Consider the following 27,671-nt stretch of genomic DNA (forward strand, 5'->3'; position numbering starts at 1 on the left):
CATTATTTCCTGAACCTAAATTTATATTGGGTGTCATACGAAATTAAGGACTATTAAATTTGTTTCCCATTCTGTTATGCCTAGAGCTTGCAATAACCATCTCTCAAATGCTCGTTCTGTTATGCATAATAGGATAATAAACACTTCAGTTTTGTTTAACCTTTCCCTAGCTAATATTTAGTAATGTATTACATAGGTGTAAAGTGCAATATTAACAACCTAATAATTGTAACCCAGTTGCATTTAATTCTGACTTCGAATATGAGGAATATGGACTACATTAGGATCATTTTATTTCTTTCTGAATTGTGTTATTCGACAATATGCTCTTCTTTAAGAAATTTGTATTATGTTAGTTTTGTTACAATTGAATACTAATTTAATAGCTGAGACCCAATCACATATTTTGAGGAGAATTGCCTCTATCGAAGATTGGAATATGTCTGTAATTACTATACTTGTGTCATCTGCAAATAATATGAGATGACTTACATCTTTTATTAGGAGGGGCAGGATCATTATGAACACTAGAAAAAGTAGGAGACCTAATATTGATCCTTGTGGAATTCCACTATTAATAATTTCCCATGTTGAGGCAGATTTTATAGTGGTACTGATTTCGACTTTGTTTCCTATCGATGAGATATTAGTGAAACCATTGTTGTGCAACGCCTTTAATTCCATAATAATCTAACTTGTCTAGCAGCATTTTATGATTTATACAGTCAAGTTGAAAATTTTAATAATTTCCTCTAGAATTTTGTCAATGAAACTAAATGTTGCATTTTCCGTGGATTTATTTAACCTAAATCCAAACTGATCTGGGACTAAAATGTTTGTTTCTTTCAAAATGATATAATCTTTTATACATTGATTTTTTTTTTCAAAGACTTTGGAGGAAACTGGTAAAAGTGATATAGGTCTATAATTTTCTGGAGACGTTGTTTCTCCTTTTCTGAAGATAAGAATAACCAGTGAATATTTTAATCTCCCTGCGTAGGTTGTCTTATTGTGTGATTTAATTATGGCTGTAATATGTTTCTTGTAACTTGTTTCAAAAGATGTTCAGTTCATCAATGATATACAAGTGTTAAAAGAATGAAGAAAATAAGTTACTTGCCAAGATTCTCATCTGAAAGGAATAATATGACCTTTGTAAAGTAGCAGGGACACAAAATTTCGTCCTGGCTGTTGCAGTGGGTGTTAAACCAGCCATGTTAACGACAGTGGGACGAATAATATGGATTCTGTGAGCAGACTAGTGAGCATAGGACATTATCCCATATAGTTATAAAGAAGTTTTCTATCGCCTCGGAAGTACTTTGTGCTTCCATTTATAGACTGTAGCGAGCAGAAGTGGGCTGTATACATACAAAGTATCTCCCGAACTTTTAAAAGGAAACTTTTCCCATTTCTGTTAAGATCATATGAAAGTAAAACAATCATTCGATATTACATAAACGTTTCTCAACATTTCGTTATAAAATACACATAGTTCCTCGCAATTGAACGGTGGGAGTAATTTTTCTATAATCTCAGGATTTCTGACGTCGGAATTTGAGCTTTGTTCTCCCCTTTTCACGCATATAAGATATCAGATTTTGTATCCCTTTCTTATTTCCGATATCATACGCACATCATGAGGATTAGAGGTGATAGTGGTTGTGAAAATTTATATTAATTTTGTTATTAGGCGCTGTCTATAAGAGTTCGGTCGAATTAAGCCATTCCTACTCAAAGGGAGACGGTTTAAAATGACTATTACACTTTTACTACGTCACACTACTTTTGACCAATAAAACGGTGCGAAAGGACGTCTTTCAACCAATCATGGCTGCTTATCGCACAATTTTATCGCGTCCCTAGCATTTGTTTAATTTTATCGCGTCCCTAGCATTTGTTTATTTTTATCACTACCCTAGCATTTGTTTCTTTGTTTGCCAACATTTCAAACTGCACTGGTCTGGATGTCAAAAACATAAAATTACAAACCACTCCAGTCGATCCACAGCACTCTCAAATGTGACTCGGATTGGCATTCAAGAACAAGAATTAATAAAGATCACTGGTCATAGCTATGCATCTTCTCTGAAACCCTATTTACAAATAAATGAAGAGCACCATTCGGAAATCCTGAATAAGTTGAGGGATACACTTCTTTTACGGACACGTCCAATGTAATATCAACTGAACCACCAACCACTAAAACATTCTAATTTGAAAATTGTACTTTCAATAATTGTTTCTTTTAAAATTATTCATGTTTATTTTTTATTTCATCATCGTTAATTAAAACGTTTCTTGTTTGTTTCATCATCCCTAATTAAAACTTTTCTAACACTCGTTTATATTATTTAGGTTATGTTTGTTATAGCTTCTGCTATATGATATTATGAATAGTCACGTATCAGAGATAGTTTAATATTAAGATTTATTTAAAAATAATTTGTCAAGTGACGTTGATTACTGGGATCCGGAGAATTGAAGTGGAATGCAACTGTTTTAATAAAAATTGAACTGAATCAACAAAGCCTTCTTGACCAGTAACCTTCCACAGAGTTCAATGAAGATTTCATAGTTGGCACAACTGATATCAAGACAAGAGCTAATAATAACACACTACTGCCATCTACTAGCATAATATTTATAATGTTGAGATGGTACAAATTTGAAGACAGTTTTGTATTTTCGTAAGTCAATATTTTATTGAATTGGAGTACTTCGTTACTTCTAATCTTTATATACTTTCTTCTAATCGTGTAATAGTCAGTTAAATCCCACTCGAGCTTTGATTTTCTCTGTTACTTGTCTTCATTCTTTTAAATAGTCATTCAATTAAGATAAATGATTGTGAGCCGTAGTTTTTTATATTCAATCTATTGCTTTCTCCACACCAAATTTGTTACTCTGTTACTGCAGAAGAGACAGCACCACCGAACAGAACGCGATGCTGATTTCCCAGGTTTTGCTCTCTGTTTCTTGCTTTCCTCGTAGCTCACTCCCCCCCCCCCCCCCCAGGGATAGCACTGGAGACCACAATAATGCAAAACCCCGAGCGCCGCTTTTACCTGTTGTTAGGTGAGCGAGATCGTCGTTTGTCTGAACGTCAGCACGGGATTAGCCCAGCATCCCCGCAATTAATTATTCCACGGCATTTCTTATTAGACGGCTACTAGGATATTTCCAAAAGCTCTGAAATCGTTAATCAAGGGTTACCGACACTATCTAATTTAACCTTTGCAGCTGGGAATATTTTCCGGACCCCTAGCCGTAGCTGAACTCACTAGTCGACGTCTCTTCACGAAAAATATCTGATAGGTTTTGAGAAGTTTATGGCAGTAATGTCGTAAGGCTTTCTCTTCCACTCAACCAGCAAAAAGTATGTACACTTAGCGGCAAAAAGAATGGGCCGACTCTTGTTCGATAGAAATGGTAAGTTCTGTCGCGCGGTTCACTCGTGTAAACGTAACCCACTGCAAGGCATTGCTGTGGTGTCGCTTCATTGAAAGTCGTCCGTCTATAATGTAGTAAACCTTACGAGCAGTGTGTAGCCCAGTGTTAAGAAGTCTGACGTCGGTACCAAAGGTTGTGAGTTCGCCTCCCGGTACGGAAAAATTATTATTTTTTATTTTAATTTTTGCTTAATTTATTAGGTTAAATGTGAAATGGCATTTGTTAACAAACTTCGTTATGCCTGCCTTGTAAAAATATTATTGCCCGTCATCTGTGGGCTAGTAGTAGGTGAAACCTGGCCTGTATAAACAAAAATACTTGTTTCACATCCTAAAAAATCGGACGCATATCAAACACAAATAAATAATTAAACTAACAAAAACAAACAATTTTTAAATATATTAACAAAACAAGGCCTGTGGTGGGGACTAGTATCTCGTCCACAAAACACCTGCGTCAACAACTGCCCTCATTCTGCGCGGCATGGAGTCCACAAGATTATGGAACAGGTCTAAATTCTTGGCCATCTCCTCCCACACATCTAGAACTCTGTCCCAAAATTCCTCAGGTGTCCGAACGGGTGGTTGTTCTGCCCAAATAGAGCGTAGATTCCTTTTGACTGCAGCCCACAAGTTTTGAATCGGATTCATATCTGGTGAATTTGGAGGCCAGTTGACTTGGTCGACATCACGCCTCCTCGTAAACCATCTTTGAATCCGGTTGGCGGTTGGTGTGCTGGAAGAAAAGTGTTCTTTCTGGATATCGTTTTCCGTTGTATTAACAGATAGCAGTATTGCTTGAAAGAGAGAGAGAGGGAGGTTTATTATTTATTAGAGTTTGGGAATATTCAAAGAGATATCGCCACATAATTATAGCTTTGCGAGACACATATGATGGCAAATTTGTAATTAAAAAAAGAAGATTGGGGGAGATTCGAACCTTGCACTACTACTATCAACTTGTTTAATATACTAATGCCGTAACGTCTTACCCTACTGTGACTGTTACTATCAGTTCGGCATAATACGTGGTTTTCCTGTTCATATTCGCTCCGGTTGATTTTGTATTCATCAATTGTATTATTATTTCACTATTCAAGGGCCCTGGTGTATCTAGAATCAACCCGCCATTCGATTTTATTACATATTTTAGACTCTTAAACAAAATACAGCAAATTTAAATGGTTTAATTATGTGTTACCTAGTGAACTACAGCTTTGACGAGACGCGCATGCGCAATGTTATGTCTCTGTAACTTAGAAATTTCGGCCGGCTCATTCTTTTTGCCGCTAAGTGTACGTACAAATATCAATGAACTTGCAAGCTACAAAAAACACATCAATTTGATTTCGATTAAAGTTACGTGTATGTAATAGTTACTTATGAATTAAACAGTAAAATACTATGGACTGTTAAATAATGAAATACAAACTGTGTAGTAGAATTAAACTAATATAGGCCTACATAGAATGTTAATATATTTCAAATAATGTTAGATTATAGGAAGAGATTATTGTGAAACAATTGTGAAAATACAGCGCTATCAGGATACTTGTCTCAAGAAAGAAGTTACCATGTAGTCAGTGACCGTTAAAGTCAGTATGGTTAGAGTGAATTTCCATTTTGCACATATTGATATTGATAGTGAAATCATTATGTTAAGAACTCAAACTGATAACTTTCATAATTTTTATCCAATGAGCAAATCGGTATTTTAGCAGATGACACATACAGTATATGAATCGGGGATTGCAGAAACAGCACACGTCATGAAAACTAAATTTTTCAGTAGACACAAAAACGGTATTATTGGTTATTTTACTGTCTTCTTCAGACAGAAGCCTATTAGATGTGTCATTTTATACCAATATATATATATATATATATATATATATATATATATAAGCTTGACATCTGCTGTTTCTGCAAGGAATCAAAATTGTAGTATAACAATTTCAGTTCAACTAAAGTTTATATGTCAAATTAGGGATATAATATATGCATAGGCCTACTGTGTACTTAACACATAAATTCAACAAATAAATGAACTTATTTTTTCACAATAGGCCACTGAAGAATATAATTGTAAAATTCTTGATATGCATGTGTATGTAACTCATTAGTTTGCGTATATCATCAAGCTTCTCTCTTTGAATTGGCACGATTTTGTCTGGATATGCCAATGAAGAAGATAAATATGGTATTCTCCTTTGTACTTACAAGCAAACTTTCTCATGAGGGCAGATAAAAAATTTAATCTTTTTTCTTCCATCATTTTAATAATGTCAAAAGAATTGCTTACACAAATTTTGGCTACTCGAGCGCAATTACGAAGGCCGTAAAAATAAGTTTCCCTGGGGTCGTTTACAGAGAGAACACAAAATTTCATTGAAAGTTTTATTTGAACAGATATATCAATTGTTGAGATATTTTTCAACGTATTCCCGACCAGAATTGAGGCATTTGTCATTCAGTGGGATCAATTTTTGTATATTTGTGTCGTAGATGTCTGCCGTCTGGAATCGGAACCAATGTGTCGGCACATGTCTTTGACGTGAGTTGTTTCTGCGCGCTTCCAGGATTTTACAGGTCTCCAAATATGAGAAGGGTATACTGACATATTATGTGGTTTCTGTAAGGAATGATAACCCTATATCAACAATCCAGGAAACTCGAAACTCATTTAGCCGCCAATAGTGACATGTGCTGTTTCTGCAATCCCTGATTCATTTGTATGTCCAATTTTTTTTCGCAACTATACAGTATGTGCAAGTATAGGTTGTCTTATTTTATACCATTTATCATACTAATCAGTTTGTGAGTAGAATTAGCACCTATGTTACAGTTACAAAATTTACATTTCTATGTATTACACTATGGTACTTTAAGTACACAGTCCGCCGACTTAGCTCTATGGTAGCGCGTCTGCCTCCAGACTAGTCGGCCCGGGTTAGATTCTCGGCGGGGATCAGAAATTTTCATGTAAAATATCTACCTCGGGACTAGGAGAAATAGCGGTGCACAACTTCTAATTACTAAATTGTTCACCAGTATGCCTGGGTTAAATTCCAAATCTCTCCGTAGTGCGTATGAAGACAGGCATATGTCACTGTTGATAGTGATTCGTCCGTCGCATGGGGATGTTAATCTTGGCGGCCCCCTTGGTGCTATTCGACAGAAGTAGGCTACTTGCCGGCACCGAGTTTTCCCTCCCCCTTCCTCACCTTCACCATCCTCCTCACCCATTCTATACACTACACTTACACGAAACTTACACACACTCACTCTAGTACGTGACATAACTCTTCAGATACACATCATGCATAACGTGGCCCGTCAAATTGGTGTGCAACTTGAAAATGGGTCACAGTTCTGCCATCTATCCGTAGTATGCGGAACCCGAATCACGCAAGTGAAGTGGTTAGGCATTAAACACACACACACACATTTTAGGCATATTGTTGTATGCAGTCTTTCCCCCCCCCCCCCCACTAATTGACGCTTATGATCGACAGCCGTAAAACCGTCTGTTCTTGTCTCAGAATTCTCAGAAGAATGAAATCAAGCGATTCCAAATTTCCCATTGCTTGATGTAGTTATGGTGCTAATAACATACTCACACTCTCTTGACGTGCTCTGGACTGCAGGAGTGGAGGAGATTCGTTAGGCTAACGCCCACTAAAGGTTCACGTTGTCTATCCAGCGTTAATCTGTGTCCAACCATACGCCCCTCCCCACTTCACACAAGTATTGCACGTGCTGCTGGGACTTATCAGAGCACTTCCAACCCTAGTTACTCATTATTTTAATTACGGTTTTAATTAGTTCACAACTTTTCCTCAGCAATTATTTCACAGCTCCTATTTCACTACACGCAAACCGACAATTTTCAAGTTTTAACTTGTTAAATTTTCATTAAACTATTTAACCACTTGCGTAAATGGTAAATGAATAGTATGCCAATATTTTGAAGCAAGCATGTGCTGAAATTCGATGGGCGTAGGAAAATGTTTATGGATAGACAGGTGGACAGATGGATGGATGGATGGATGGATGGATGGATGGATGGATGGATGGATGGACAAGTGGACAGATGGATAGATGAATGGACTGATAGATAGGTTGATGGATGGATGGATGGGTGGATAAATAGGTGAATGATTGGATGGATGGACAGATGGACGGATGGAAGGGTGGACGGATGGATGGATGGATGGATGAACGGGTTGACGGATGGGTGGATGGACGAATGGATGAGTGGATGGGTGGATGAGGGGATGGACGGATAGGTAGTTGATGGATGGATGGATGGATAAATGGATGGATGGACGGGTGGGTGGATGGGTAGATAAATAGATGAATGGTTGGATGGATGGACAGGGGGACGGTAGGATGGATGGACGGGTGGACGGATGGATGGATGGATGGACGGGTGGACGGACGGATGGATGGACGGATGAGTTAATAAGTGGGTGGATGGATGGATGGATGAATGGATGGAAGGGTGGAGCGAATGGACGGATGTACTGGTGTATTGATGGATAGTGGATGGATATCTACCCATCCACCCACCCGTCCATCCATCCATTTATCCATCCATCCATCCATCAACCTACCTATCCGTCCATCCCCTCATCCACCCATCCACTCATAGACGGGTTCACGAAGGATGAACGGATGGAAAGCTGGATGGGTGGATGAGTGAATGGGTGTATGGACGGATGGATGGATCGGTGAGTGGATGGATAGATGGATGGATGAACGAGTTGACGGATGGAAAGATATATGAATGGGTGGATGGACGGATGGATGAGTGGATGGGAGGATGGATGAATGAGTGGATGGACGGGTGGGTGAGTGGGTAGATGGATGGATGGATGGATGGATGAACAGGTTGACGGATGGATGGATGGATGGATGAACAGGTTGACGGATGGATGGATGGGTGGATGAACGTATTAACGGATGGACAGATGGGTGGATGAATGGATGGGTGGACGGGTGGATGAGTGGATGGACGTGTGGACGGATGGATGGATGGACGGATTGATGGATGGTTGGATGAATGGATGGGGGACGGATGGATGGATGGGTGAATGAGTGGATGGACGGGTGGACGGATGGATGGATGGACGGGTGGACGGATGGATGGATGGGTTGACGGATGGATGGATGGATGGACGGGTGGACGGATGGATGGATGGGTTGACGGATGGATGGATGGGTGAATGAGTGGATAGACGGGTGGACGGATGGATGGACGGGTGGACGGATGGATGGATGGGTTGACGGATGGAAGGAATGATGGGTGAATGAGTGGATGGCCGGATGGACGGATGGATGGATGGACGGGTGGACGGATGGATGGATGGACGGGTGGACGGATGGATGGACGGGTGGACGGATGGATGGATGGGGGACGGACGGATGGATGGATGGATGGATGGATGGATGGGTGGACGGACTTTACTTAAATGCGCTGTTCTCAAAAGACAGTTTTGTAAGGCAAAACATTTCAACAACTGAGTTAAATAGAAGTGCTCAGTGCACAAATGGACCTACCCACAAAATTTTATTTTCACTTTACCTCTTTGTAACAATGCGCGAAATTCGATACAGAAACGAAAATTGTTTTGAAATCTCATGGAAAAACTGGGAATTATGATTATGTCGATTTACACTTTGAAGAGAACAGTATGAGGAACTCTTTAAAGCAATAAACTCAATGTGTAAATTTTGTGGGTTGAGCTATTTGTGCGCTGAGCACCTCAATTCTAAATTTTAATTTTAGGTGCTGTAAATGTAGGTGTTTTTTTTTTTTTTTTTTTTTTGAAAAAATCCCCTAGATTTAATTTTCTGTATATTTCATTCCCTTTTAGACTTACTATGCTACTTATAAAAATCATCAGTAAAAGTTCAGAGGAATTTGAAAGCTGTTACTACTTCATCATAATGACACCCTATTTTGTTCACTTATAGAGCAAAAACTGTAACGAAAATCATTGAAATGAAAATAATTTACGGTCACTTGCTCTCGAATACGAAGGACATATTCGGAAGTGACTATGTATATTATTTTTTTTTTACTACACAAACAACCTTTTGACATGAAACATCTGAAAATATTAGTTGTTCTATTACTGTTCTATGGTTGGCAAACGGTCTTTAAATTGAAAATCATAGAGGAAAATAGAATCAGTGACATGGACTTCTTCTGAAGTGTTGGACCTCGCTTTGCCGGACCATCAGTACCGATGAATATATAGGCATAAACAACTAGATAGTTTTAAAATCACAAACGAAACTGGTATCTCCACAGAAGACATATAAAAAAAACAATAGATTGCCCAAAAGAATTCTGAATTACACACCGATAGAAAAAAATAAATGTCGGAAGACCAAATGCAAAACGGTATGAGAATATGTTAGGTTATAATGAATATTAGACGAGAAAAATTCGCTGTGCATATTACTGTGGAATCCCGGCCACCAAGTCACTCAACTGAGTGCGCTCCTTGTCTAATGGCAGTTGACTTAATATAAAATGTCAACATACATGCCCAACTTGGGGTCAGGCCACAAAGGGAAAAACACTGGAGGAGGGGTATTCAATCCGGTGCTGTGGATTGGAATTCGGCGTAGCTCAATGGTGAGAGCGCTTGGTACGTAGAACCAAGGATCCGGGTTCGATCCTCGGTACCGGAGTGAATTTTTCTTCTCTAATATTAATTGTTACAATAACATATATTCTGTAGGACGAAAAAATAATAATCTTTACGTAGATGTTAGGTTATGTTACGTTAGATTGGGATCTGTTTAGTGTTGGTTAGGTTACGTACATTAGTATTTATGATGATATAAACTTTGGGGCCTGAAGTGGTCATCATGCCTCATCCTTGTGATTGAAGAAGAATAAGACGGAGAATACAATATACTATTTTAAGTTTAAAAGCACTCCACTCAGCGTAATGAAAATGAGTTTTTCTTCTCTATCTTTTTCAATATTATTCTGTATTATTTCTGTGAATTTACATTCTACATTGAATCTTAAAATCTGTCAGTAAAGAAGGCCTACAGATGTTGGTTTGTGAATACCAGCAGCGTATCTCCAAACATCTCACAAAGATCTTCTCCTTTCCCTTCCTTAGTAGGAATTTTCACGTGGGAGACCAGGTAATGTATTTCTAAAAGGATGCGGGTTCGGTATTTGTATTTGTACCGTATCTCCACTTTGTATGCGAGCACATTTGCCCACATTAATTCTCTCGGTGTGAATTTCATGCTCCGACAATTCCAATTATTTTCCACGGGCAACAGCATAACCACCCCACCTCTGCCACCACTGTACCCAGCTGTTGTGCTAGTGTGAAAATGTTATAACCCCCCATGCTGTGGTGCCCTGGGTTATTCTCGTATCGCGCAACGTAAAACCGAGACCTTATGGCCTTCTACGAGAGCTGCTCTGCACAAATTTTGTACAATGCATTATGCAGAATTGCTCAGTAAGTTTGTTAGATCGATACGAGTCTCTTAGCTTTGTATATTCGCGATTTTCTTCAGCGTGTAATTACAGTCTAGTATATACAGTCACGAAGCTCAATACGTAGTAAATATGCATCCATAGATAGTTGCTAACCACTAGGATCGCTAATATCGCCTCATTACAGACAATTCGAAATAGTACCGGCACAGTCTAGTGTTCCTAGCACCATCACAACTCAAGCTTCGTGACTATATACTAGACTGTAGTGTAAGGCTGTTTGCTAACTTCTCTTCCTTAAATAATATTTGTACCTCGTATATCGTCACTATCCTATCTTCTATCTTCTTCATCATCATCATAACCATCATCACCTTGAAGTCTAATTTGAATAACTTTTGGACAACCGACAGCTTAGAGGTTAACAAGTTGGATACACACTCCGAGGTTGTGATTAATCGTGCATACGAGTCCCGCTCTGACTCATTATATGGTTGATTTTTAACGTTTTATTCCAGAGACAGGTGGTGTATTTGTACCCCGTGCATTCAACGCTTTCACTCGTGTTCATTGTTCTGAAGATTGCCTAACCTCTAGGCGATATTCACTTTCTTGTCTCGCTAGAGCCATTGATCGACAAACATCGCTTGCAACAATAAAAAAAAATATTCATTCAGTGTTGCACCTTATATAAACAGAGATTTTGTGAGTCATTTACAGTATGGCTAGCACGAATGATGTTAAACGACTCTCAGAGTCTCAATTGAATCCTTTTTCGGCAAGTGATTATTTCTATGACGCGCGGTAAAAAGGGGATAAGTAATAAATTACACGTTTTCAGTAGAGCAAAAGCAAATTTTGAAATTACTAATATCATTATGATGGGGTGGATATCTGGTGCCCTACATCATTATGGAAGTGGATAGACATATTATCATCTCTATACCGACTGAAGAAGTACAGTTCTTGTTTTCACATGGAAGTCATTATTCAAAACCAGCAATTTCTCATTACGCTCTTTTTACTGCGCATAATACATTTATTTTTAGAATTAAAAAATGAGTCACAGTGATTAGTATGTGAAAATGGCATTACTACTGTAAGAAAATTCAATTTAGAACACTGTTATAAAACTTACCGCATTATTCAGTATAGAGACGCGGTAGGATTGGATTATGAAGCCCTTCTGAATGTTCTTCGTAATGACGAAATTTATGCAAGTTACAATATACCGTGTATCAAAAATGACTTTATAAATTTATAAGTTTATAGAACTTTGTCCACATATCTTACAGAAATGGTTGAAGTGTCATTTTAAAGCAAAACACATCAAGTTTCCACCAAGAAGTTATTTTGGTTCGATATGACTTGTGTTTGTGATATGGGAGACATCCAACCTAAAGTCAATCTCTTTCCACACACAAGCCAGTAGATCAGGAGTTACTTCTTCAATTGCGGCAATAGTTCGAATGCTAAGCTTAGCGAGGTCGACAGGTAAAGGAGAAACGCACACAAGATCTTTGACGAACCACGATAGGAAATAATCGAGGGGGAGTCAAATCTGGTGAGCGAGGTGGCCATGCAGTTGGCCCTGCACGACCAAGCCAACGCCCAGGGAAACGCCGATCAAGTAACCGACGAACTTCATGGTGGTAGTGAGGTTGTGCATCATCGTGCTGGAAGTAAATGCGTCCACCTTGATCATCTTCGTCAATCTACGGAATGAAGAACATTTCGAGCATATCTTGATACACCTCCATCACTTTTTACTACGTTTTCGCAGTACCCACCAAACCGACATGTGTGGTATACCAATATAACGAGAGGTATGTCTCGATGATTTTATGACGCTACGAGTAAATTTCTCCCTGACTTGTTCAACAACAGCATCATAAGTTCGCGAGCGACCTGGAGATTTGTCATAGTCTCAACAAAAGTCCTGTGCCAAGAGTAAATTGTAGGCCTACTGGGAGGGTCTTTACGATACTGAATACGAAAATTACGTTGCACTGTAGTCTCGGACTTTGTTTCGTGACACCAAACACACAGAGAGCACGTTCCGTACCATTGGAAGTAGCCATTTTGTACTGTAACTGATGTAGCGCTTTTGATGTCTGAATTTGGCATTACGGCACTACGAGAGTCAAAACTTGATGTGTTTTACTTAAAAATGAACCTTAACCAATTCTATAAGATATGTGGAGGCCACCGGCGTGCTCAGTCGGTTAAGGCGCTTGTCTGCCGGTCTGAAGTTGCGTGCGTGCGAGGGTTCGATCCCCGCTTGGGCTGATTATCTGGTTGGGTTTTTTCCGAGGTTTTCCCCAACTGCAATGTGGATGCAAGATAATCTACGGCGAATCCTCGGCCTCATCTCGCCAAATACCATCTCACTCTCACTAATCTCATCGACGTTAAATAACCTAGTAGTTGATACAGCATCGTTAAATAACCAACTAAAGAAAAAAGATACTTTATGTGAATAAATTTCTATAAGCTTATGAAGTTGTAAAGTCGTTTTTGATACACTGTGTACCTATATTATGAGGTACAGTACTTTATATCTCGGAATTTGGATATAGACAACAGATTAATTTTAAATATTATTTCATAAACAATGTAAACATTATTGAAGCCTGATTTTGAGGTTGGCCTGCATGGTGGATTGTATAATACTGCATTACACATTCTCTTTACCACTTCAGACTCTCTGCATGTTCTCATAATGTATGTTGAGTTGGAGCCTGCTCTGTGGTTCAAGAACAGAAATTTACGGCGAGGATTCTAGTAACACTGTGGTACTGCATTATGCATACATCATTGGTTATTTATGTGACGCGAGAAACTTGGAGTTGTAATTGGCGTGTAATTAAAGGGAACCTAGAGAGTGACCACAAGTGTTATTAGTGTCCACGTCTCGTGTAACTTGTGTCATAAAACTCTGTTATACTGCATATTGTTCTGGAGCTCCGTCGACCACGACCCTTCAAGAGCATTGTGCACTTTTTATAGGAAACATTTAGCTTCCATTGTCCTCCTGCCCTACTTCATGAAGACTCTGTTTAGAAATTTTGACTATTAAAAGTCTTTAAGGAGGACGATAAAAAGTGAGTGATGCCCTTACTAATGTCAGAGTTACAGTCTGCTTTTACTGTACTTTCCTTTTTTGAAATCTGGAGAAAGTATTATAATATTGTGAAAATTAGGCCTGATTTCGAGATCTTAATATAAATACATGTTTTCAATGTCCCAGACACTAAAGAAGAAAAAAAAATATATTGCTACGATGCTATCTCAGACAACTTAAATAATTGCGAACATTTTTATTTATTTCCATTGCAAATGATATTTGTGTTTTGAGATTAAACAATATGGGACCAGTATTCCATTTTCTGCAAACATTATTATTATTATTATTATTATTATTATTATTATTATTATTATTATTATATCGACGGGCCATTTCCAAAAGGAAACAACTCAAAATTGAAACTTTTGAAAGCTTCATGTTGCTGTGAAAAATCTAATTAACATCACTATAATTTGAAACTTAAACGGGCGTGGCAAAATTTTCCTTTGTTAACCGCACAATAGTAGACCGGAACAGCTTACCTTCGACAATTTTACTGGGTGGTCCTCTCAAAATCAATACATTTAAGGAAAGGTTGAGAAGATTAGACTGAAAATTTAATTTTAGGTGCAGTGTAATTATCTAAGTTGTGTCATGTAATTAAATTGATAAGTAATTAATTAAGGTTATATGTAATGAATTAAGGTGATATGTAATTACTTAAGTTGATAATAGTTGGGTTTAACAGAAGTAGTTATAAGTTAGGTTTGCTTTTGCTTATAGTAGGCATTATTATACTCGTAGCATATTTTTTATTTATAGTACTAGGTTTATTTCATTTATCTATAGTTAAAATTAAATTTACGTTTATTTTCTTCTTTTTATTGCTCTAATTACTGTAAATTTTATTAACATAATTATTGTAATGTTTTTATTATATATTATAGATCACTGCCACCGGGTGTATACCCAATTGTAGTGTTAATAAATACATAGGTCTACATACATGCATATAAAATATCACTAACAGAATTTGAAGCAATTACAATGGTCTAGAATTTTATTTGAAAGTTTGTTTTGAAGTACAACCCTCGACGCGACGGAGTACTAGTGATATGTCGTCCAAGAAAGCAGGCAATATGGTGCGCAAGAAATCTCGTAGATACGTTCTGTAAGCCTGTTAGTAAGTGCGTGGAGTCCCAACAGTAATCACCAAAATTAGCAACAATGATAGCCCCAGAGTTCATGGAGAATCTCTGTTGACAAGGAAATTGAACTGTTACATTGGGATTTGTGTCGCCCCACACGTTCTGGTTAAGGAAATTTTGGATTTCATGTCTTGTAGGGCGCATGTCTTGTAGTTCATATCTGGAAGTCTACTAGCTCAGAAATTAAAGATTCCCATGTTGTTAAAATGTGTTTTTCTTGTCTACACTTCAGAGACCAATTTCTCAAGTTATTCTCCGTACTTTCGTTACACTCCGTGTAAGAGGATTACAGAGATAAATGCCATATTCCCGTGCCCATTTTCCAAAGCCGTCTGTCTTGTGCGTCTTGAACTTGGTGTCTTTTCGTGCGTGTAATTGTAGATCCAAATGCATTCCCTCTCCAAATACTCTTATGTCTTCCTTTCTTTGCTTCATAGTGGCTTCCATTCGTACAGTTGTTTCGGCCATCTCTCCTCTTCCATTCCAAGGGTGTCCTACTCAATTTATCGTACCGTTTCTGTGATAGTTTATTTAGCATTCGTTTTCTTTGAACTTTATATATATATATATATATATATATATATATATATATATATATTATAAATCATCCACCCATCAAATATTCTTCTCTTTCTGTTTAACAGTTTTATATTCCGTAAAATTTCGAGTAGCTCTAATCAGTGTTACTCAACTGGTGTGTCACGAACCCTGGTAGGCCACTGCAAACCCAGCTATCTCCAGTCTTGTCCCTTTTCCGCCACATACACTCTGTGATTTTTAATGTTGTCTGTCATCTGATGTCTTCTTCTGCCACAAACTATTACCTGTTCACTATTCCTTCCAGTGCATTCTTCAGTAAGTAATTTCTTTCAACCAATTTATTTTTCTCTTAGTGATAACTCTCAGTATTACTTTTCTTCACCTATTCTTTCTACCACAGTTTTATTTCTTCTTTTGTCCGTCTATTTCATAGACTCCATTCTTCTCCGTACCGTATCCGAATTTCAAATTCTTCCAGTCGTTTCTCTTCACTTCGTCGTAATATTCAAATATTTTCCCCTTACAATACCACATTCCACACAAGACAATTCACTAGTCTCTTTCTTAGTTCTTTTTACAAAATTTAGCAGAAAATGTTCCTTTCCTTAAAAGCGGTAGGTAACAATTCACTGGATTAGGGACATGGAAAATTTCCAATCAGAGTTTACATTGTTGTTTATAGGGAAATTCTGTTGAAAATCATATTTGAAGTTGAACACTTAATAAAAAGTAAAAATGAATACAGCAAATGGTCTACTTAAGGTGTTCAATTTGCTATTCAACTCATAAAGCAATAATGTCATTATATAGCTGAATAAAAAGTAAAAATTAGCACTACAAATTAATACAGCAAATAGTCTACTTAAGATGTTAAATTTTGCCATTCAATTCATAAAGCAATAGTGTCATTATGTAGCTGAATAAAACATAATTAATATTACAGATAGCCTACTTATGATGTTAAATTTTCCATTGAATTCATAAACCAATAATGTCATTATGTAGCTAAATAAAATATAAAAATTAATACTACAGATAGTCTACTTAAGATGTTACATTTTCCATTCAACTCATAAAGCAATAGTGTCAATATGTAGCTGAATAAAAAGTAAAAATTAGCACTACAAATTAATACAGCAAATACTTAAGATGTTAAATTTGCCATTCAATTCATAAAGCAATAGTGTCATTATGTAGCTGAATAAAAAATAATTAATACTACAGATAGCCTACTTATGATGTTAAATTTGCCATTGAATTCATAAACCAATAATGTCATTATGTAGCTAAATAAAATATAAAAATTAATACTACAGATAGTCTACTTAAGATGTTACATTTTCCATTCAACTCATAAAGCAATAGTGTCATTATGTAGCTGAATAAAAAGTAAAAATTAGCACTACAAATTAAAAAAGCAAATAGTCTACTTAAGATGTTAAATTTGCCATCCAATTCATAAAGCAATAGTGTCATTATGTAGCTGAATAACAAATAATTAATACTACAGATAGCCTACTTATGATGTTAAATTTGCCATTCAATTCATAAAACAATAGTGTCGTTATGTAGCTGAATAAAAAATAATTAATACTACAGATAGCCTACTTATGATGTTAAATTTGCCATTGAATTCATAAACCAATAATGTCATTATGTAGCTAAATAAACTATAAAAATGAATACTACAGATAGCCTACTTAAGATGTTAAATTTGCCATTCAATTCATAAAGCAATAGTGTCGTTATGTAGCTGAATAAAAAATAAAAATTAATACTACAGATAGCCTACTTAAGATGTTAAATTTGCCATTCAATTCATAAAGCAATAGTGTCATTATGTAGCTGAATAAAAAATAAAAATGAATAATACAGATAGTCTAATTAAGATGTTAAATTTGCTATTTAATTCATAAAGCAATAGTGTAATTATGTAGCGGAATAAAAATATGAATGAATACTACAGATAGCCTACTTAAGATGTTAAATTTGCCATTCAATTCATAAAGCAATAGTATCATTATGTAGCTGAATAAAACGTAGAAACAAATACAGCAAATAGCCTGCTTAAGATGTTAAATTTGTCATTCTATTTTTAAAGCAATAGTATCATTATGAAGCTGTGTCGAGGTTCTGCAATAGGTGTGTTCATACTATTTCACTTTAACCTTTTTTATTTCATTTATTGTATTCCATAGATATTGCATCATCATTTTAATTTTGAAATCCAATTGGCTACACATCTACAATGATGGATCCAAAATAAACTGGACACTTGAATGCTGGAGCTGGAATCTATAAGAGCCTGTTTTCATTTTAAATCCCTGTAGTCCAGAATACATTAGCCCTTGATGGGGAAAGTTCAAGCAATTAGAGTGGCATTACAACAACTCTCAGTCCACTTAGGTAAATTCAGTAATGCCGTTATCCTCTCTGACTCTAGAACGGCTATCCAATCAATTAGTCAAACTTTCCGGCCTGGTTCAATATAAATAAGAGACTGTCAAGATATGCTGAAAGAATTTGCAGCAAACAGTAAAACAGTTGCTCTACAGTGGATACCTGGTCACTGTTCAATCTATGGAAATGATAAAGCAGACTTCTTTGCTAAGTAGGAAGCTGAATTCCCACTAACCTAGTCAAACCCAATGTCATTTCATTCTGTGAAAATAGCTATAAAAGAGCAATTCAAGACGCAACATCTGCAAGACCTAATCTCAAGAACATCTGAGAAGCACTGAAGAGAGTCAATTCTGAAAATACCAATTCAGCCAAGAGAAAATGCAGTCGCACTCTTTCGTCTAGCAACAGGGCATGATTTACTGGCGAAACACCTCTTCCGTTTTGGGATAATGGAGACACCAACCTCCAAATTGTGTAACTCTGCTACAGAGATGGACCGACATCACCTTTCAATATGTCCTGGCCTACAGTTACTCACAGACGTGAAACGCTATTGGGAAGCCAGAAAGATGATTTTTTTTTTTCTATAAAATTGTTTCTTAATGTTTGTTCACTTGTTGTTTTCTTTGAAGGTTAATTATTCTAAAATCAATTTATCAGCCATTAGATAGATAAATAAATTTCTCTCAAATTTCATTTTGCTGTTTGTATTACTTGTTTCGACCTCTTATGAAAAATATATTTATTTGTATTTCCTTGAGTTTCCTTATATTTTGAACTTTAGTGACTAGTTTATAGCACAATTATAAACTTTAGGGTAGAATAAAGGAAGAAAGGACAAAAATGGCGGACGTTACTAGCCTACCTACCTAGACTTCAAAGAGCCTTCTCTTCCTATGGCGTAAGCAAAGAGGAGGAGTCACGCCGGAAATAACAGCGACGCGACTAAAAATAATTTATATCTAAAATAGTGAGGTATCTAATCCTAGTTTAAAATTAAAGTTTTTATGTTCTAAAACATAAACTTGACATAGACTTTTTTTCTCGAGATACAAATATGTCATGTTCACTTATCTATATCAGAAAGGGACTTCTTTTTGACTCACAGAAAATAAGAAATATATATTTTTAGGTGGTCTTACGGTTATAGTCTTGGCCGCTAGATTTAAGGTTCAAGGAGTCAAACTCGGCTGGGAATAATAAAGTTCTTAGCACAGGTTTCTCCTTGATGGAAGTAAAATTGTGTGTCTGGTGTAGTAGATTTAGGACACTTACAAACTTCCTTTGATAAGTGGCTTGAGGAAAAATTTATCGCTCATTCTTTGCCCACATTGAGTGTAAACTTTGACTAACATGTTATTATTGTTATTATTATTATTATTATTATTATTATTATTATTATTATTATTATTAATCAGCGATATATGCAGTGGAGGAGAGAAGAACTGGCTACTCTACTCCATTATCTCCTGGCTTAGTTGCCTCATGAGAGATGTGTTATTGGTGTCACATATGAGGTTGCAACCAGTCTTCAGACTGCTGATTAAACATACATATTTATTTATCGTCGTCATCACCGTACTTATAAGTGTATTTTAGCCTGAAGTTTATATGACCTCAAACGGAAAGCGTCTTGAAATGTTAATGTATTGTTACACAATTAGTTGTTCGATAAGTAATTCTGTTTGGCTGTTAACTTCTACCTCCCTGTACAATATACATATAGAAATTCTAAGAAACTGCGAATACGTGTAGACAGTACTTGGAATTATCTTACATTAGAAGCGATTCTGTACTACTGAAACTTGTAAGTCAATTACAAACGGCAGTTCAAGTGTGAATTAATTTCAGACGGCAATTTCCAGGGGCGTTGTATGCAGGCCGACATTTGGAGGGGCTGGTATGCAGAATTAAGAAAAAACAAAATATTGAGCTTGTTACACCGCGTAGTGCATGCAGGAAATTATAAAGGAATCCTTACAATCCTGGCGTTGCCAAGTTCTGGTAAATTAGGAAGTTATGGCCGCTTCGTCACTGTTCCTGAACCACTTAGGATTAAGTGGTCTATTCCCCGTATATGTACAGGCTAGCATACATGCAATGGGAACATCTCGCACTTTCTCAGCTTCTGAAGACTTTATATTCGAAGCCAGACCATCCTGAAGTACCTCAGAATACTCCAGTATTCTCTCATAGTGTAATTCAGCTCAAGTGGTTCGTCAGATATGAAACCTCAACTATAAGCGGAGGATGTATTTCAGTGTTGGCTGGCAATATCGGATTCTTTCTTGGTAAGGTGATGAAAGTGCGAGATCCATAGGATGAAAGTGGAATTTGACGCGGAAAAGACGGTGTTTAGTGTCAGGTTTTATGTGAGCTGCTCCCGTTTCCCCTTCCGATATTCCATATTTGCTTCTTTCATCATCACCATCATCATTCTCACTATGAGGTGCTGTATACTTCAGATCATCTCCTATCCCTATCGCAACACAGATGTCTACAGCGAGGAAGCATCATACCTAGATTTGGACATTTCGGTGAATAATGGTAAAGTATCTGCCATTGGATAAAAATATTACAGTATTAAAAAATTACGAGTGATATAGTAATATAAACAAAGTAACGAGTCAATTGTTCATGGACGCTTGGTGATGAGTTTTAACATGGACGGAAACGCTCTAAATCTGGTCGCATTCCAGTGAGTGAGTCAATGAATGAATGAGAAAAAGAGAGGAAAAGCATTTAATTGAGGCACGATATATACAAATGTAATCATTGTAAACTAATATTACATCATTGCTAATAATATGTTATATTAGTACATTATGCAACGAGCCTATAATGATAGTAATTAAGACGCGAGTATGTTTGTTTATGAAACGAGCGCAAGCGAGCTTCATAATTTTCATACGAGCGTCTTAATTACCATTATAGGCAAGTTTCATACGACTTTTTATGCTCGACCATATTTCTAACTTGAAATTATTCAGAAATATTCATTTTATTTGTATCTGACTGAAGATCGGAAGTGACCTTGTGCAGAGCTCGTAAATTGTGAGATGTGCGCAGACGCGAAAATATTGATTTTTTTTCGAGAAACAATAATGACATTGACCTTGATGTAATGTAGAGAATAACATGAACTAATTTTGATAAAACCTGGAAATTGATTTAGAATTGAAAAACGAGACGACAAATTGAATTTATTTGAATATTATTTACAATTAACGCTAATTCTTATAGTAACAGAACATAACCTTCTGCGACAGTATTGGATTTCCAGCCTCCGTGACGTTTCTCTCGTTGTCTTTCGATTGCATATCCGAGAATAATCGAAAACCTGAACTTTAATGAATAGGTGTACTTTAATGAAATGCATTAAAGGACTGCTACCAGGTGTATAATTACTACATTTCGGCATGGTCGAGCATAAAATTATTTAAGCACGTCTATCCACGTGAGAGTAATGTTGTTATTAATTTTTATTCTGTATATTCAGTATATTGTTTAGGATCCCATGTTATAAAGGCAGAAGGAGTTGCTCCTTTGGGAATTGAAAATAAATAATTGGAAAATTTCACGTCAGCATCACGTTAGTAAGAAATAAATAATTAATTAATAGGGCTAATGTTCTGTTTCAGTTCATGACTTTGTTCCTCTGTGCAGCTTCATTTTCACCTCTCGTGGCAGTAAATACGTATGAATTAAGCTGTATCATAAGTACACATATCATTTCAACAGTGACACTAATAGGACAGGTGCACTATTTTCTATGTCGTCCGGCTGTACACGCGTTATGAACTCCGCTAAGCCTAGATAATAAAGCACACAAACCGGGCCGGGCCATAAAGATGATGTGCGAGGGAGGCTAACCTCAAGATAGGAGGTAATATTCTGGCCGACAGTAATGGGATTAACGAGGGTCAGTGTGAGGGAAACAAGACATCAAGACTGAGGCACTAGGTGCAGCTGGATGCCACTGTTAGGAGAAGAGAAGAAGAGGAAAAGTGAAGGGAAGGACTTATTAGAGGGGAAGAGAGAAAGTAAAAAAAAAGAGTAGGAGGAAAGGGCAAAGTTATTAGACAGGAAAAAGAAAAAGAACAGGAAGTAATTAAAGAAGATAGAGATTATTAGAGAAATAGAGAGCATTACCAATTAACTAGTTTTAGAGTGAGATAAAAACTTTATGAAGTGAATAAAATATACAGGATGGAAGAGGACCGTCGCAACAAAATTTAAGAGGTGATAGGCCTATTACATGTTAAATATAACAAAACTTTTATTACATTTTTCCAGTGCTGCAGTTGGAAAAAAAATTAGTGTGTACTGTTGAAATCTTCTTGATTAGAATAGACTCCATAAGGACTCGTACTGCACATCTTTTTCAAGGTTATTTCATTGGCATGCAACTCCTCTGCAGACCTCCTTCCAGATCGCAGTCACAAATACACATAAGGCATGGGGTTAAATGCTGACACTGGTAGCCCAACACATTTTTGGGAACAAAAGCCTAAATATTATTTTACTAGAAGAGTATTCCGTTTCTTAGTCCAGATATCGTTCTTTACACTAATGCACCTTCACATTTTGAAGTTGAGATTTGAATAGAATCTATTATAGGCCTATGTAACAAACTACAAAGTTCTATGGTTTCACATTGAAGTCAGTATATTCCCTGATGGCCTGAATGTAGGCCTACTTTCGCTTCTCTTCGAGATCGAAATGTTCATACAAGTTTGAGATGCATATATCACTATAGGTTATATATGTTTGTATTTTTTCAACAGTGTCTTTATTTACCTGTCTTCCATGTTGTATTACTAATCTTAGATTGTCAATGTAAGTAGGATGTTTGTATGGGATAGATAAACTTCTGCTTGAAGTTTTCTGCCAGGCTTCTGTAAAATTGACTAGGGTTTATTTCGGCCATCTTTGTCCTACTGTGTAGTTGACTACCTTTGAAAACTTTGTTTTGAAGCAGAGAATGCCTCCTCAACATAAGATCCTAACGATTGTACCATAGATTCAAAGACCTTAACAGTACAGTACGCTTTTAAACTACTGGGATTGTTAGATCTCTCATAATAAGATCATCACAGGCTACTGCCATTTTCTGAACAAAATCAACGGACATCGTAATTTTAGCTAAACTTGAGTATTTATGTCTTTATTTATAAGTTCTTTACTTATTATTGGAGGCTTCAGTCTCGAGGCGCCGTATTTCGAGATTAGTAGGCCTATTAATTAGAAATTCACGACGGTCTGCAAGCTTGAAATTAACAGATCATAACTATTCATGGGGTACCAGAGCATGGTTTTCGATAAAACAACGAATTTACAAGCGTTTAAGCAAAGGATATGAGATGTCAGCCGTTATTTTTATGCCAGATATCAAAATTTAATATTTCCAGACGTCTTACATCCTCCATTTCAAAGTGTATTAAAGACTAGTTGAACATAATGAATATTTTGGAGTCTGCATTTTTTGCCGGTATGATAACAGCGAGTTTTTTTTATTTTAGACGGTATGGCGTACCGGCCCGCACCGGCCCAACTACAGCACTGCATTTTTCCTTCGGTGAAGCGCCGTTAAGCAGAAAAAAATAGTTTTTGCCCAATGTTTGCAGTGCACTATTGCTGTAACGGCCAGAGAGAAACACCTGGTTGCTATACAAGCAAATAGGTAAAAAATAATCTGAATCGTTAGTGTCTTGAGTCTTTTTTACTAATTAAACCGTTTAGCCATGAATTGAAATTGAATAATTGCGAAAATCGTTAAAAGAAATCTTGCAACGTACTGCAGTGTCGCATGCGTGTGACTGAGTACAGCAGAGGGGGAGGGAAAGGTAAGGGATGGGTGGCCGCACTTGCTAGAGTTATTGCAGTATCTGTGATGTTGCCAAATCTTTCATAGAAACATAAAAATGTTCTCTAGGAAAAAAAAAACTTGTTTAGATTTTTCAAACCTCTCCTCATGGTCTGTTACTAGTTCCACTTTGGTGCAAGGTTACCTTCCACCGTATATGTTTAAACAATCTGATAAATTATTTATACTTCTTTATTTTATTTATATGCACAAATAAAACACCACATTCTTCATGTGACTCCCTCCATTCACAATGCACTGCTGGTTTCGCTTCTGGAAACTTGGCTGTGACAAAATTCCTGATCCATATATGCACTTCCATGTTTATTATTCTTCTCCAGTTCTTGAATATCATCTAATTTATGGAAGAACACTTTGTTTCAAGTACCTCGGCATAAGAAAACAATATGGAACTGTCAAATCAGGTGAACGCGAAGGCCTTTGAAATATCACGAGATTATGCGTCCGGGGAAACCCTCTGCAATACATTCAAATTTTTTTCAAATTTATTTACAATTTACATTTGAAATGAATACATGTGAATAGATACCCGAAATGAGCATATGCTCGTGCTCGGGTACAGTCCAGTAGTCTACATAAATTTTACAGGGATCAAATAATAATGCTGAAGATAGAAATAATAGTAACAATAATAATAATAATAATAATAATGATGATAATAATAATAATAAAAATAAAATAATCGTGACAGAAATGATACAAAGATTGCAATACAAAATAATTCATTAATAATAATAATGATAATAATAATAACATTGATAATAATAATAATAGTGATAAAACAAAAATATTTACAGTAATAAAATAAATACTAAGACGGATAAAATAAAATATAAAACCACTAGCGAGAGTTAACACAATTTAAATAAGCATATATGAACAAGTATTTGAAAGAAAGGGTGTTTTTCTATAGATTACACGCTTTTCAAGAGCTGAAAGACAAGATTTGGAATTAAATTTGATACATAGGTCAGAAGTTATGTGTTCGTATCATTACTAGTTTCCAGAATCGATTTCAGGAATGCATTACAAGTGGAGGAGGTAAGATGATGCATGTTTTTCTAAGAACTTTAATTGCGTAAAGAAGGAAAATTCATAAATATTAATAAACTATTAGGTTTTTCAAATAGATATTTTATTCACTCCATGCAGTTTCATCGCATTTTTAAAAACAATTCACTGAACATGCCTCAGTTTTGAAATAACAGCAGAAAATAAGTAGCTGTTATGAGAATAGAAAGAAAAACAGCAATTAAAATATAAATATAATATTAGAGAAATAAGCATAAATGAAAAGAAGATAGAAATGGAAAGAGAATAAGAGAAAAAAAGAGAGAAATGGTAAGAAAAATAAAAAATAAAGAAATGAAAAAAGAAAGTTAGGCAGGTAAATACGGGGAAAAAAAATACAGAAAACCTTAAATTTGAGATACCCATAAAAATATACGTAGCCCAGAGCATAAAACAGACAGCAAATAACTGTAGAGTTCATATTCCAATAAATTTCTCTCGTATTGCGCAGAGAGATCAGCCGGAGCTACTTCGAGAGATGTAATGACCAGTGTCACATTCTGGTCGTAGCAAATCCCGCTTTTGATTGACTCTCAATGCCTCGTCGCTACACTAATCTTACTTCCTGTCCTGGTATGAGGTTTGCAAATAAGCTCGCATGTTGTAAGCGTTAATTATTACATGATATAAATTGACTTGAGTTAATCTGGGCCCTTCAGCATCGAGCAACCGTGAAACGCATGCCAGACAGATTTAATTTATATCTGGCAGGCATTGAGCGATAAGTAATTCCTGAAGTCACAATGAGCGACTTAAGAGAATGGCGATATTCACAACAATCGACTGGCAGCACTGCTTGTTAACAAGATCATCACGGTCCGCACGACAGGAACCAGACTGCCACAAAAACTCGTCCGTCGTCTTTTGTCTGCGACTGAATTGTAGCTAAAATTTAATTAAGATCATAGCTGCCACGCTGTGAATAATGCACAGCTTTTTCAGCTGCTTGGTGAAAGCTCTCAAGCTGCTTTCTTTTTCACTTATTTTTTATCACTTGTAACTGGAGTATGAAAATTGAGAACAACGATAAAACATGTTAAGTAAGGTTCAATAAAACATGCAAAAACAAGACATTATTCTCTACTCGTTATCTCAAAAGCATCATGGATTAAATTCCAAACAGCAATACTGTCATTATGCATTATTTTTACTATAGATTGCTTTGTACCCAGGGATGTATTTCAGACCTTCTGGCGCCAGGGTACAATCTTACGAGGCCGGGCAGCGCCAGGGTACTTCTATGATTTTCATATTATTGTCAAACATTTTATTGACTATTACACTTTTACTACGCCATACTACTTTTGATCAATAAAACGGTACGAAAGGACGTTTTTAAACCAATCATGGCTGCTTATCGCGTCTCTAGCATTTGTTTAATTTTATCGCTTCCCTAGCATTTGTTTGTTTTTATCACTACCCTAGCATTTGTTTAATTTTATCGCTTCCCTAGCATTTGTTTGTTTTTATGACTACCCTAGCATTTGTTTCTTTGTTTGCCAACATTTAAAACTGGGTGTGGACGTCAAAAAAAAAAAAAAAAAAACAGAAAATTGCAAACCACTCCGGTCGATGCACAGCACTTTCAAATATGACTCGCATTGGCATTCATGAACAAGGATTAACCCTAGCACTGCTAAGGGGGGGCAAAAATTGCCCGCGCTATTTGTTTTATTTGTGTAGAATATGTAATTGTTGACCTGAAGAAACAAGATTGTAGGTAGTTGTAGATTAATATCTCAAGTATATAATGACATGGACTTATAATTTTTATGATTTATTTAAATCTGCCTACCATCTTCATTTATAGTGCGGGCAATTTTTGCCCCCCCTTAGACATGGGTGTGACAATTTTTCTGTCTGAAAATATTGATCAATAATCAGATTAATATACATTGTTTGATTGTTGGTACCACTGGATATACAAATTTAATTCAAATTATGTTGTCATTGTAGCTTTTAAAGTAATAACTGTCGTGTTATTCAAAATGGAACAGTTGGAAATTAGTTGTGTGAAATGTCTCGTAATAATCAGAGTGTCAAAATGTCTCGGAGTTTTCTTACAGAAAAAGAGGTGACAGCTATGGTAAATGAAGATAATATAGATGATGCAAGTGATCCAGAAGAAGATGATAATGTTGTGACATACGACAGTGACACTGAATATCACAGAGAAATTGAAAGTGACTCAAGTTCGCGAAGTTCATCCCCTGATCAGCAGCACACTTCTACTTCTAACATCGCTGTTACAGCAAGAAGTGGTAGGGAATATACTGCTGCACCTCCAAGGCAAGTCCGCAGGTCAGAACAGAATATAGTGAGTTTCCATGAAGGTTTGACAAATGAAGGTTTGACCTCTAATGCGTCAGAATCTTTCAAAAAGTTTATAACTCCTGAAATAGTAAACATTATTTTGCATCATACTAACGAAGAAGCTAGTATTAGGAATCTAAAACTTACAAACACAGAAGAATTATATGCCTTCATTGGTATTTTGATACTCATGGGTGCAAATAATGACAGTGAACTGCCAATTGATGATTTATGGGGAAAAGTACTGGGC

The 27,671-nt window shown here is 36.4% G+C and overlaps 2 protein-coding genes across 4 annotated transcripts in view; one reads left to right on the plus strand and one right to left on the minus strand.

Moving 5' to 3' along the window:
• LOC138716456 (piggyBac transposable element-derived protein 3-like) overlaps positions 1 to 15,675 on the minus strand; it is a 40,319-nt gene extending 24,644 nt beyond the window's left edge. The window contains exons 1-2 of the mRNA XM_069849563.1: positions 15,478 to 15,675; positions 12,446 to 12,647 (exon numbers count right to left, since the gene is read on the minus strand). Coding sequence (XP_069705664.1) covers positions 12,446 to 12,647; positions 15,478 to 15,675 — 400 coding nt within the window. The remainder of the gene's footprint in view (positions 1 to 12,445; positions 12,648 to 15,477) is intronic.
• Positions 1 to 27,671, plus strand: part of LOC138716394 (uncharacterized) — a 1,440,554-nt gene that overhangs the window by 776,675 nt on the left and 636,208 nt on the right. The window lies entirely within an intron of this gene.

Source organism: Periplaneta americana, chromosome 16, assembly GCF_040183065.1.
Source record: "Periplaneta americana isolate PAMFEO1 chromosome 16, P.americana_PAMFEO1_priV1, whole genome shotgun sequence".
Taxonomy (NCBI): Eukaryota; Metazoa; Arthropoda; class Insecta; order Blattodea; family Blattidae; genus Periplaneta; species Periplaneta americana.